At 37.0% G+C, this 15,167-nt stretch overlaps 1 protein-coding gene across 2 annotated transcripts in view; it reads left to right on the top strand.

The window, feature by feature from the left end:
• LOC141433398 (uncharacterized) overlaps positions 1-15,167 on the top strand; it is a 170,811-nt gene that overhangs the window by 139,067 nt on the left and 16,577 nt on the right. For both annotated transcript variants that reach the window (XM_074095420.1, XM_074095421.1), the window contains exons 8-10: positions 11,035-12,316; positions 12,392-12,525; positions 13,539-13,689. In XM_074095420.1, coding sequence (XP_073951521.1) covers positions 11,035-12,316; positions 12,392-12,525; positions 13,539-13,689 — 1,567 coding nt within the window. The remainder of the gene's footprint in view (positions 1-11,034; positions 12,317-12,391; positions 12,526-13,538; positions 13,690-15,167) is intronic.

The raw sequence follows: 15,167 nt of genomic DNA on the forward strand, positions 1-15,167 counted from the left end.
TATGGCGTTTCCATCAGACGGCTCAGATACAATATCCCCCCCCCCAGCCACAATAGCCCCGGGTCACCTTAGAGAAAAGAAAACCTATGAATATAAGGAGTTTATATTCTTAAAATAGAACCATGTTAAACATTATAATCTCTCGGCTCCTATGACTTGCGCAATCCAAGTATTCCAGAAAAAAAAAATGATTAAGTAGTTAAATTTTTTGAAAGTCTATACATACAGCCATAGCGTCAAATATATGTATACTTACATCGACCTTAATAATTAGTGGCATAAAGGTGTATAGATATTTTTGACGTTTTGGTAACGTACATATATTTATTTATTTAAGAAGTTGTTTTTGATAGAAGAGATTCTATTCTAAGATATTTTTAGCTGCTCTATTTCTTTAGGAAACACTTCACCGTTCTTCGAAATTGATGTGTCTCCATTTGTCACTACCCATATCATAATACTTAACTTTTATATTATTCAGGTCAAAGTATCGAATTGGAATTGAGTCCCACTTATTTATTATTTGTGATTAATATTCTGAATTAAACGATCAAATCGGAAATTATATTTAAAGGTTTTCGACGGCATTGCGATTCAAAAAGATTCTTGGTTTCTAAAGCGAGAGCCGGGAAACCTTTTACCGGTCAAGAGCCATATAATGGTAAAATGAGGTATCCGCATTTTTTCATAACTTTGACAATATACGACTACCTACGTACAGTCAAGGGTAAAAATATCTACACAGCTATAGCGTCAAATATAATGTACACATCGACCTTTACGATTGGTGACATAAAGGTGTATAGATATTTTTGCCGTCTAGGAACGTACATATTATATGTATGCCCTTGACTGTAAACACAAGCTGTAGTGGCCTATTGGATTGACCTAAAACCTCTCAAGCAGAGAAATGTGGTTTCAAATCCAATCTTGCACCTATGAAATTTTCGAAATTTATGTGCGAAATTAAGTACATTAGAAGATTACCACAAGCTATACGGTGAAGAAAATATCGTGAGGAAACCTACCTATATACAAACCTGCAAAGCATTAACCTATTTAGCTATTTCACCTTGATTGTGATAGGTGCATACCATAAGTTTTTTTTTTGTTTCCATAGATTACTGGTATTCAACAATAAAATGAATTCCTTGTGAAGCACAATTCACACGACTGTGTACTCACTAGGTAGTTTGCAAGTTTTTTGAGCCGGTTACAATCTTTAACACGCATGATAGGTCCTAAAACACAAATTTTCAACATTTGGGCTTTATTTGGGCTGTTATTTCGAGTGGCCCCTAATTACAGATTTAGCTAGGAAAATACCTGGCCTTCTAAAATAAAGGGTCTTGTTATTTTAAAATGGGAGATATAGACATATCTCCCACGAGAATAGACATTCTCATTATTATTACCCATGTTCCTCCCACCGAGATTTCCCATGTATGTTGTGCCTTTCTTACACAATGATTTCACTAAATTATTCTCATGTAGTCTAGCCAGTAAGGTAGTTTATTTTATACCAATTGTGAGGAAAATGGTCTGCTGACTTTCAATATAATTTAATTCGTTGCTAATGAATCGTAGCCAGCCTGTTGGGAGCCAGCAGACCTGAGCTGATCAGCCGATATCAATTGGCTATTGAGTGCTGACGTGCAGGTATCTTAGGTGTATATTAGTGCATCTTTACATCAACCTAACGTATAGAGTCCATCATCGTCATTCGGAAGACGCCCACTGTTAAACAAACAGGGAGCCCCCCCCCCACAATGAACAACAACTCGCCACTTATGCATTCACTGGTTGCCTGTAACTCTCGTAATGTTGTCTGTCCACATAGTGGGAAGCCTGCCAACGTTTCACCTTCCTGTTCGTGGTCGCTACCCGAGGATCTTTCTTCCCCAATGGTCGTCTATTCTTTGACCCGCCTATTGCCATTTCGACTCGCATTATATTTCGAGCAATGTCGGTGACTTTAGTTCTTTGGCAAATTTCCGTATGCCGTCACGAAGAAGCTCGGAATGAATAAGTAGCTTTTTGTGTATTTGACGCTGAGCCTCTTCAAGAGGTCATTAATCCAGGACCACGCCATAAAGCCACAGCACTAAAGCAGCATAAAGTCACTGGCTGGGAAGACGTCATCAGGCACTGCAGAATTTCGGATGAAAAAATATCGCGAAGCTTCTCGAACGCTGCCCATCCGAGTTGGATTGTAAGGGCGACCTCTTTGGCAAGGTTGTTTCAAAGTAAACATTGTGATCAACACCCTCAAGTGTACTTATCGTTCCCAACGATAACCGATGCGGGTGTGAACGGTACGGAACTTGTATAGGTAGAATCGAAGAACGATGACACTAATATTACAAATGCGAAATTTTGTAAGTCTATTTGTTTGTTTGTTTGTTACTTCATCGCGTCTAAACCACTGAATCGATATAGATGAAATTCGGTATACATTATAGTTTGTGTTCCGGAGAAGGACATAGGATAGTTATTTTATTATCCCGGAAAATTGCATAGTTTCTGCGGGATAGCGATAAACGAATTTGGCGCGGACGGAGTCGCGGGTAACGGTTAGTAAATAATAAATATCATATAGACATTCAATTATGTAATAATGCAATCATCACATCTTCTTCTTCTTCTTCAACCTTGATCTACCCAATGCTGAGTAAAGGTCTCTTCCATTTTAGACCATTCTGTGCGATCGTGAGTTTTCCGCATCCAGTCCTTCCCAGCCACTCGCACCAAATCGTCCGTCCATCTTCACATCACATCAATAAAGTTTATTTTATCTTTACTACAGGTACCTACCTAACTATATCCAATCGAGACGTCAATTCCAGCGAGGAGGGGCAGTTTCGTAGGATGAATTATGTTACTATTTCTTTATTTAAGTGGTGTGTGATTCGTATAACCTTATCTAGTTACTTAATACTTCCCTAATCCTAAACACTCTTACATGACCAAAGTTCATTGTTATATTGAAATTAAAATTTAAATATACATTATTCTACTACATAAAGTTACAATGGATTCAGCACGGCATTAAAATATGTATTTTTTCAAAAGAGAGAACGAAAGACAGTCGCTCGATGAATTCAATAGGAACACATCGTTCGCTTACGCTGAGTATTCTCGGCTTACATTTTAAATTCAAATTTAATACGCTTTTCACGACCAAATGCACGTAAGGTACGACTTTTTAATCAAATTTTACATGGGGTAATGGAACTATTGAAAAAATTACAAAGATTTTGATATCGTTTTAAAGATTCGTTTGATACATTCTTATGATGAAAACATATCTTGGTGAAGAAGGTGAGAGATGTTTATAGGTCGCTTCGCTCTCCAGCCAGTTGTTTATTATACTACGTATTAAACAATATTGATTTAATAACGCATATCTTGTATTAAGATTGACCACTGACGATGCAATTTTCTCCATCTCTTGGTGTAAGGACGAAGTATAGTGGCATTCTTTTCACGTTGGTTCTGAATTTTTTTATCTCGCTGTTTCTAACAAGAGCCTGGTTTATTTACTCTGAACGAACACTCGTCACAAACGTCGTAAATTTTATAACAGCTATTTTATCGAAATAAAAGGTTTCCTAAACCCCTCAAGTATGGTTTCCGAATGAAAGATTTAGGGACTTGCTCTTGACCCCTTTAATAGTGGCACCGGCACCAAGAGCCGCTCCTCAAAGCGTTATTCAATAAAGTACGTGATCGGCATTCGTATGTGCTCACGCTGTCGTGTATAAACGCTGAATATTCCATGATGATTGATACCATACTGTGATATTGGTTTCGTCGCTTTCAAATGGGACTTGATCATGAAAACGCAATTGTCGTTCTTTAAGGATTCGTGTGCTCAATCGCAATTGACATACATTTAGGTGTTCAATGGAACCGTGCGACACATATTTAGACAATTTCATTATTGTAACAAAGACGGGTGAGTTTTTTACGAAAAGTATTTGGGGATGAAGATGTAGTTTTTATTTTTATATATTTAAAGAGTCAGTATATGGGTAAACATTGGCTGAAAATGACGATGTAAATAAAACAAGCTATTGTTCCGGTTAAGTTTTTGCCAACTGAGGTACAGAACCCTTAAAATGTCAAGTATTTTACCCTGCTTTTGAACTATTTCATTGACTTGTTAATACGTAATGACGTTAATGAGTAACAAGCGCAGCTCATTTTCCCGTGATTGAAATGCTGTTTGAGAATATTAAAGTATCCGGTTCACAATAATGTTACCTGATGAATTGTTTTCAGGAGTATTTAGATGCGAATTTAATTGGTTTTGCTTTAAGTACATAAAATAAACCCCGTTGACATAAGGCCTACAAATATTAATGTTCAACGCAACGAGTGAAAGTTTATAATAATAATTATCATAGCTTATGGGCTTGTCACGACTAAATGCGACCGGAGGCGCGGCGAACGTCTCGGCGGGTTATGCTTCTCGTTCGCGCGTAAAAATAAAATAGCATATAGCATTTATGTTATCGCTTTGATAACCTCCTGCCTACCAAAGGTACTTTAAGCTTTCTTTTGAATTTAAACGGACTTTTACACCATTCAAGTTAGAATTCTATTAGAATTTTAGCCGGGCGCGCGACCTCTGTTTGAAACTTAAGTCGTAAATATACTTTTCAGATTCGTGATTATGTGGCTCGACGTGTGACTAATGGTCTCGCTCGCTTTAACTGGCACTTAAATTAGTTGCCTTCTCTAACTTCCGAACAATCTTTACCTCAACAAATTTTAAACGAAAAATTTCAAATGCAGCTCAAGTTCTTATAGATTTTTGAATTTTATAGAACTGTGGGTACTGGTTATAAATCAAATATTGGCGTGTAGGGTGAGAAAATAAACAAAATCATGAGAAAAAATACATGTAGTTTTGAAAATTGGTACAGTTATACCTTGCGGTATCCAGATGAACATACTAAACGTCCTCAAGCTGTGCTGGAGGTGTAGGGAGGGGGGGGGGAAGGTTGGAGATACCTTTTTGCAGGTTTTAGCTCATATCACGAATATTTTTTCGAATAGAATTATGATTACTTCAGACAAAAGTTTCTACATAAAATTTCCGACAAATTTTGTCATCTTTATTTTTGCTCTACGATCAATACTTTAGGAGCTACAGGGTGCGTAACATCAACATCGGAAGCCATAGCAAAATCAAGATAAACGATGTTTTTGACGATATATCGTGCGCCCATTACTCACTCAGCTTGATCTTAACAGCCATCGATACTCACCTTTTGTAAAATCAAGCACCAAGTCCAAAGCTGATCTTTCCTCTCTCCTCCCTACTAAAGGGTCAGCAAAATATCACGCATTACGAGTATTCCACCAACTACAAGAGTGGCTGGGTAACGAAATGCCTTCCGAAATGTGGGGTTGGCAGCGAGGAGCCAATTACCACCACTGATCCTAGTCTAGTATGATTCCGCTGCTTAGGCTCATGTACAAGCGATGTAGGTAGGCCTACAATGTAGATATCATAGAAGTAGAAGACGAAGATGTTGATGTAGAAGACGATGAATAAAATAATAAAGACAGACTGATTTGCTTTTTCTATTATAAAATATAAAAAAATAACTCATTTCGTTATTCTTAAATCGTCTAATTTTTAAATCTGTTAAAATGTACACAACCCGTAGGTCCTAAAGTATAAATCGTAGAGAGAAAATGAATATGACCAAATTTGTAGGAAATTTTATGTAAAAACTTTTGTCCGAAGTAATCATAATGCTATTTGTGCAAATATTCGAGATATGAGCAAAAACCTAAGAAAAGGTACCTTCAACCCCCCTTACACCATCAGCACACCCCTCACCGTTGAGGACTTTTAGTATGTTCATCTGGATACTGCAAGGTATAAAACTGATATTTGATCCTATTAATGCTTTAATCCGAAGGACAGTTAGTGGTGTCAACTTATTTAATGTATATAAAATAACAACGAAGAGCCGAAATGTATATACACGCATAAATTCCGAACGACGGAAGCAAATTGGATAACAATTTTTTGTTGTGTTCATTATTGTCACCACACGGTTTATGTAAACAAAAATAAAATTCTATTTAAATAGTGCACTGTAATCAATGATGAAACAAATATTTAAAGTACATGTAACACTGTAACATATGTTTAGCGAAATTAATCTAATCTACATGCCAATTTAAAGACTTATGTATCACGTTAATAAAAGGAAATTTGACAACAACGACATAGTTTTACGCAGGTATTGTGCTATAAGAATAGCAACCTTAGTCTAAAACTAACTCACAGACCGCAAATGTTTGCTTTTTACAAACAAACATTTGTCACGCCGCGGGATCTAACCCGTACCTACACACGACTCATGTCATGACGATAAAGAGTAGGAGATGGTGAATGCGATTGCGAGCGCTAGACAATACGAACTCTGGTTACCTAAATATTATATCTCACCAAATGCCTATCAACTGCAGCACGGGGCTCTCGAAGAACTAACAATATCAAACTTGGCATTTATTTTTATTCTTTCGTTGAGCAAACGTTCTGCTAAATCGTTAATAAGGACAGTTTGTGTACCTAAAACAATAAGTTAGGTATTGCTCATTGCATTGAGGCATTTTTTGGCAACCCAAAACTGGAACGATACTAATCGCATAGAAGATTTATTAATGTATTATTTAATTTGTTCTGGATTAAATCCAAGTCAATCACATTATCATAAATTGATCTGGAACTGCACAGAGCGGCCAGTTTGGCCAGCAGCCAGTTTGTGCCCGCTGATTCGGCGAAATGACGGCAGATGTTGACACTTGACGCGGGCATTGTGCATCTGTAAATTCTTATACTTACTCGTATTAAGGTGATTTTCCACCGACGAGGCGAGGCGAGAATAATTTATTGAAATTTATGTGGCGGCGCCCTTGGCGGGCGAGCGAGAATGCATATAAATTTCAATTCTCGTCTCGCCTCGTCTCGTCTCGCCTCGCCGGTGGAAAACACTCTGGTATAACCAGCGACACTATTGACACTATAATTGGGTAGTTTTCTGGTTTAAAAAATATTCTATTTAGTCCGTTAGTTAGATAGATAAAGATTGGCAAAAAAAAACTGTCAAATATGTTTTGATATTCTGACGGATTAAGGGGCTGTTTCACCACCAATTGATTAATTTTATTTGACGGATAAATGTGATGCCATCTCGGTCTAATCGAAAAAAATGTACAACAAAATATTGAACCGACTACAAAAAACCATGAAAATAATGTTCTACCAGTCTGAAGTCGGTGCCTCAGTACGAGCCAGCAGGAGTGGACCTATAGTCGTCGACCTAACCTCCATACTATTTATACTTCAATCACTTCTGTTGGCTCGTGCTGAGGCACTGGCTTCGGACTGATAGAAAATTATTTTCATGGTTTTTTGTAGTCGGTTCAATTTTCTGGTATAAATTTATTTTTCACGCTTTTTAGTGTACTTAAAAGATCTAAGATACAATAGTTTAATGTCAACTGCTCGTCACCTTTTACGAAAAATTGCTTTTTCCGATGCAGAGACATTCATTATTTAGGAGTCCTGGTGCTTCATCGCCCGTTCCATTTCAGCATAATATGCATTACGATGAGCATAAATTGCTTAGCAACTGTGTTAAAGTAATTGAACTTCAACCCGTGAAGTACTTGTTATTGAGTAGTCGCTCCGTTGGTCAAATGTGGTCTTCATCATCAGATCCACTTCACCAAATGATGATTTTCAAGAGCAAATGCATGCGTTACTATTAAATATATCGAAATTACCATAGGTGTCCCTACAATATTTGAAGAGTTCCCTCGATTTCCTTAAGATCCAATGATCAGATCCTGATTTGGTGCTTATGGGACCTAATTAAAAGCATTCCTGGACGAGCAAAAAAATACATTTTTCAAATCGGTTCATAAATGACGGAGTTCTGAGGTAACAAACATAAAAAAAATACAACCCAATTGATAACCTCCTCCTTTTTTTGAAGTCGGTTAACGAAATAAACAAAGATGGCATCAAATTTATCCGTCAAATAAATTTAATCAATGAATGGTGAAGCAGGGGATAATTATATTTTTTTAGGACATTAACCCATTGACTTATTACATAGAAAACAGTAATAATTATGGGCCACCTCTATGGGAGCTACAAATTCTTAACTTATCACAATTCGTACTGTAACTCACGAGGCACACTAGATAGTCAAGTAATTTAACTAAATACAACTGAGATATGTAGCTGTGAGCGGAATTTTCCACATTTCATATTTAGTAATATTAGCCACACTGAAAAAAAAGGATAGCTGAACTAGTTTGGCTACTTGACGCTTAGCCAAAATTCAGTAATTAGGAACCAAAATAATGCTAATATTGCAAAACTGATTTTGTAAGACATCACCTAAGTTTTAGCTACTAGTAGGCCTTAGTTTTGTAGTAACTCAAGTTATGTTAAGTACAAGCATTTTTTTTTGTTACTGTTAGTAAATCTTTTTTTTTTCAGTGATATCTGAGTAAAATTGCCAGTGATATTATGGTAAGCGGAACACATGGACAGGACAAAACTAAAAGATTTCCTTTTTTGGCATTTTGACTAAGGTTCTCTAAAAATTGGTATATTTATTCGACGAATAGTAAATTGTTTAAACTTGAATAAGGCAGAACAATTTTTTAATCAATTCGCATGCATGAAATGAAATAATAAGTGGATATCGGCGGATAGGCGCGGATATTGCACGTTCACACCCATTTCCCCTTCCAGAAAAATATAACTTAGTATGTTGACGCTGCTAGCTATATTTTGTGGCACACCTGCTACAAGTCGCTCTAAAAATGTATCGTGTAAATGGTTGATTTTGAATGATAAAATCTGATAAAAAAATGTTGCCCACTAACAGAGGATTTCCAGTTGATCAAAGTGAGCCTATTTGAGTACCAAATGAAACAAGTTAACTTCTATTTTAGTTTGTATATGTAGTTTTAGTTACCTTTATTTTGTTTTATAATAAAGTGATTTCCATCTAGTTAACTTCTTATAATAAAAGAGTGACTTCTCAACAAATGACAAAAGAACATTTAGCTTTTTCTTTAAAAAAAAATATTTAATCAAACGGGACATGCTAATACACAAAATTTTGGTATCGCCAAACTGTTACCAATTTGTTGGCGATGAAGCGCTCATACATTATTGAATCATGTACGATACAAAAAAAATCACAAATAAAAACTAACATGCACAAAATACCTACTGACATTTTTTACATATTTTTTCTAAAAGGTTTGTTTTCAATCTCTTTTTTAAGACCGGTTTACTACACTAGTATGTAGTCTTGGATAGTTATATATATATTTCATCAAGTCAATGAAATTAATTGAATCAGCTCGGTTCTTCGCGAGTTGTTTTAACTCCATATTACACAGCTAAGTTCGTCGGAATATCCAAGGAATATTCAAGTTTTACACAGTCATAATATCTCCAGTTGTCGGTGAATCTGTATCTGAGAGGAATAGCTGCGACAATTTATTCAATTTGTGGTTGATAGCGCTGCCTGTCGGTTGCCAGCTGTTGCAATAAAATTAATATTCTGCTATTGCTCTACACATAAGTGAAGAATTGATATTATTTTTTTATGTTTCTTTTTTCGGCTACCTTCTCTACTATTCTATCATATTAAATCAGCATGTCCAAGTAAATATTTGATATATATTTAACTTGACTATCTTAATTCACTACTGTGCTTAGAATTTTAATGTAGTGTCTTAATCGAGCAAGATATATGTACACCGAAAAAGAATATAGTAAAAGAAAATACTGTACCGTGTCATGTGGAAATCTCTTTGTTGTTTAAAAGCATTTGGTACAGACAAACGATTTTAACTAGGTACCTACTCTGTTTTGGCATAAAAGCTAAGTTACATAGAATTTGCAAAGTTGGAAACTCTCAACTTGTTTGCCACAAGACTTTTAAGACTAAATAACTAGTACTGGAGAGCTCTGTGAGGTTTGGTTACAGTAAATTTGTTTTTCCATACCTAGGACTAAAACGGCTATTAAATTAAAATAACTAAAACTAAAACTTTAATTAAAAAAGAGAGGTGGGCCTCTTGGCATGGTGCCCATCACGCAGGCAGCATTCCCGCCTTGAACTTTGTAGTAAAATAATCAAGTTGTGACTTGTTGTGAGTGAGTAATCACATAAGTTATAACGGTTACATATTTTAATATCGAAAGTTAAAATACCTACGGGTAAAATGTCGATGTTCAAAATATCGAAAATTAAAATATCGACTGTATCGAAATATCGAAAATAACGAAAGTTTATATTGTGGAATGGTTAGATAACCTACGTTCAAAAATATCGAAAATATATTTATCTACAAAAGTGACATCGAAAGATATAAATATCGAAGTCCAAAATATCGAAGTACAGATTATCGAATATCCTATGTATGAACTATCACGCGACAGGGTCGACGGAGCTCCGCTTCACGGAGCTCCTAGTCCGCTCAGTTGAGGCGCTTCGCACCTTGACGCAATACTAACCTAACCTAACCTATTGAACATGAATTACCAAAAATATTTGGTTCAGTTAGGTTAGAACTGTGGCCACAACAATGCACGAGCCGAGCGAGCGAAGCGAGCGTGCCGCGGCAGCGGCTGGCGAGTGTTAAAGATGACTAGATTATGTAAAATAAATGGTTTTAAAAGAAAGAATCAATGAATAAAGCAGATTTGTATGTACGATATTTTAATTTTAGACATTCAAATATGTTGACTTTTACAACTTAGATATATTGGCTATCGATATTTTTACTCATTCGATATTTTAAGCAATCGACATTTAAATTTTAGACATTTTGACCATAGGTATTTTAATTTTCGATATTCAAATATGTAACTGTTATAACAGTAATTGATGATAATAATATCATTTTATTTGCATGCATTAAGTGTTGTTTAGCTGCAAATGCTGTTCTGAAAATATTTTTTTTTCACAGAGAAGCTCGAATTTCTTCGGCAGCGGCTCTTGCTGGAGGCACTGAAAGGCCAGAACCAGCGTTGACAGCTTCCTTTACCTTTATGAACTTAGTATCCGGAGCCGAGGGCGCTAATATGTGGCGACAAGTGGGGCATGTTCATGGTCGCATCGTAAAACTTCATACTATAGTGTGGCCTGGCGGTCGACTGGTAGCTCACGGGCAGTCATCAGGCGCACGGACCATATTTCGCATCGTCACGGCCTTAGCCCCACCTTTTGTCATGGAAGGTGAACTCGCTGAAGATGGACAATGCCTCAGAGGGCTCCCTTGTCATCGACCTCACACCTCCGACCGAGACAACCTTACTATTGTGTTTAACGAATTGGAAAAAGATGATGATGTTGATGAAGCTGATAATTTTTTCTTTCCTACGCCTAAACCAACAATTCCATCAAAAATGGCTACACACTGCTGCTACGGACTGGCTATGGATCTTTTAGAAAACATAGCTCAAGAATTAGAGTTCGACTTTCACTTATATTTAGTAGAGGATGGGCTTTATGGTGCCCGCAAGCTAGTACGATCCTTTCATAAAGTACACGATATAACAAATTTTTTGAATGATGACATTACTTTTACAACGCCAGACCACCTGAACTATCGCGGCCAGTTTCGTAGTGGCTATAAACCCTCAAGCAAAGAAGAAGACGGTGCGCCATACTATAATGATGATGTGCCGTATTTCAATGATGTCAATCCGGACGATGACAATCAGAAATGGAATGGAATTGTCGGAGATTTAGTATCTGGATCCGCCCACATGTCTTTCGCAGCGCTAAGTGTGTCATCGGCACGCGCAGAAGTGATCGACTACACGCAACCTTATTTTTATAGTGGCATTTCACTTCTAGCAGCTCCTAACCGAAAGCCAGACATACCACTATTGGCGTTCCTTTTGCCATTTTCGCCTGAGTTATGGATTGCCATATTTACATCCCTAAATGTAACTGCTATTGCAGTTGCCATATACGAATGGCTGTCGCCGTTTGGTTTAAACCCTTGGGGCAGGCAGAGGTCAAAGAACTTTAGTATTTCAAGCGCGTTGTGGGTGATGTGGGGCCTTTTATGTGGACATTTAGTAGCATTTAAAGCTCCTAAGAGTTGGCCTAACAAGTTCCTTATAAACGTTTGGGGAGGATTTTCTGTGATATTTGTTGCCAGTTATACAGCCAATATTGCCGCTCTAATAGCAGGATTATTTTTCCACAATGCTGTCGATGACTATCAGGGACGAAGTAATGTAAGAATAATCATAATATTTCCTATTTGAATTGGGATGTTTTGAGCAAAATGTGTAAATTATAAACTGTTTCAGTGGCTTTCTTTGCGAGTGGGCGCGGCTAAGTCTTCAATATCGGAGTACTATGTGCAAAGAGGAAATCCACAACTGGCACAACGGATGCGACGATACGCACTTCAAAACATCGAAGAAGGGATTTCACGACTGAGGTATGAAGATTTATAGAGTATGTTCAGTATTACCGCCGAAAATAAACTATAGTGGGCAAACTTTCTTCATGAGGAGCCAGAAAGTTACAGATATTTTAGAGTAGGGCCAAGGATTACACCATTCTATTTTATCCACCCACATGCTTTTGGCAACTCTAGTTGCCTGTCAACGCTTATTTTGTTAATGAATAGAGTTCAACTCAAAATTCACAGCATGTGAGTGGTTATACTTTTTTATCGCGAGCCATATAGGTAGGTACTATTCACTTCAAAAGAACGTCGGCGGGCCGGATTAAATCCCTACGCGGGCCGGAGTTGGCCCGCGGGCCCTACTTTGCCCATCACTGCTATAGACACTTTCTACTGTTTTAACGTCGTTGAACGTACGTACGTATGCTGAATTCTCTCCCTCTTCCCTGGAGGCGGAACTTGAAGTAAAGTTGACAGATGAATACGCTAGTCTACTGTAGTATAGATAAAGATTGCGTACGGTGTCTTTGGGATCCCAACCGATACTCGCGCTGGCTTGCCGTTTCAGCCGAAAGCGAAGCGGCCTGCCTGGCTAGTATCGATTAATAATATAGGTATATTATTTGTTTCCGACGAGATTTTTCGTGTCTAATCTAGTGTTTTCATCTTCATCTCTACACAGTTTGAATAGTGAAGCTACTTACAAACATCATTTGAACCGCAATTAAATTATCTGTTATTTTTCCAAAATGGTAGACAGCGAACAGTATTACGAAATGCCTTCTCATGCCACATTTTATTCAGAAATGGCACCGTATTCGTATAAGGATTCGGTTAATTTCGCCGTGATCTCCCGTTCCAGCTTGGAGTATATTTTATTTTCCACTTCGAGTTTTAGGGTTTCACCCCGGTTTTATTTTCGCACTTTGTGTTTATGAGGCGAGCCACAGTATTTATTTTCGCGCCGTAATATTTAACGTACTTATTTCTTGACTATCATATAATTCGATGGTACTTTCTTATATGGTATTTGTGTATTTCAGGAATGGAACGTTGGACCTTTTGATAGCAGATACTCCTGTTTTAGACTACTACCGCGCCACTGATCATGGCTGCAAGCTGCAACGAGTTGGTGACCATGCACTCATGGAAGACACCTATGCTATTGGAATGGCAAAAGGCTTCCCTTTAAAGGTAAAAACACACAGAAAGCCTTTCTTGTAGTTGACTTAAAAAACATAGGGCTAGAATAGAATCACTTGGCCGAATTCTCAATGATAGGAAATCTTGACTAGGTTGAAGATTAGTTGATCGACTAAAGCTTTTTTTTTTATTGAACTATGATTCTTTATTAAAACTTCAACAATAGCAAAACTGATAAGTTTTTTTTTCTTTAATAATTGGCTCTGTGCACGACATCAGCGCCACCTAGCGTCCGCAAGTTTGTCGGCTCTGAGGTTGTGACGTTTTGAAATTTCATTGCGACATTGTGACAAAAATCAAACTTATCACGTAGTATTTATTTATAAACAAAACAAAATTACTGTGATACCGTGATTTGGGTGGACAAAGGGCTGTGAATTCATTTTTGGTCATTAAAATTAAATGAGGTAAGTAAAATTTATTCAAAAAGCTTATTTTGTTTTGGTCAGGGTTTGTTTACTTCATGTTTAGTCGTACTTTTATTGTAAAACAAAAAGATAAAGCTACTTTAATGGTTTCTTTAAATAATAGTAAACATATACAATTGTTCTTATATCGCTAGTTATAAATTAAATATCGTTTTCAGATCAAAATAAGTATTATTTTGACGACCGGTTTTGTCTGTATTACTCAATATAAAATTTCAACCACAAACCGCTTCAAAAGGAAAATTGTTGGTATCTGCTGGACATGTCCGGGATGTAGAGGAATTAAGAACAAAACAGAGACAGTGTTCAATAATTCAAGCTCGCACCATAAGACAAATATCTATTATTAAAATTAGGTCTAAACAAATTTCTTTGTTAATGACAGATTCATATGAGTATGACAGATGACAGAGCCTACATTATTTCTACTTTTGGCCACTATGAGCGCTGCGATAGATTTCATTACCCCCACCTAGTACTTCGCACCCAGCCTATTGGCTTCTTGTTGACGCATCACTACTACCTACTTGCATTGTTCCCAATCTGCAGTAAGTGGGAAGCAGAGCCCAAGCCCTCTCAGTCTGAAAAGAGCATGTGCCCTGCGCAGTGGGAAGCATATAGGTCGGGAGAACTTGCAATTCTGCCCAATCTACGTAAATACTTATACCAAATTTAAAGTAAACCCGACCACTAAAAGTAAACACAATAATAAGTTAGAAGCTTGTAAAAGAAATATTTTTAAGGGAAATAAAATACCTATCCAGATTTAGTACGAGTACGGTAACAACTCAGAATTTTACTGCACGATTTTCTTTTGTGAAGCAACGTGTCAAGCCAGGTGTCCGTTATAACGTCATTAGTATGAAAAATGCAAATGCGAGGAGTAAAAATGTGGACTAATTTGTACTCGCTCGCTGCTCAGTAAGCCGGGATAGCTAGGATGTGGGCGGAGATCAATATACACTGAACGCTTTTATCACTTATCCAGAAAAATGTGCATGTTTAATAAACAAAAATTGTCGCTTTTGTCGCCATTTCATA

Source organism: Choristoneura fumiferana, chromosome 12, assembly GCF_025370935.1.
Source record: "Choristoneura fumiferana chromosome 12, NRCan_CFum_1, whole genome shotgun sequence".
Classification (NCBI taxonomy): domain Eukaryota; kingdom Metazoa; phylum Arthropoda; class Insecta; order Lepidoptera; family Tortricidae; genus Choristoneura; species Choristoneura fumiferana.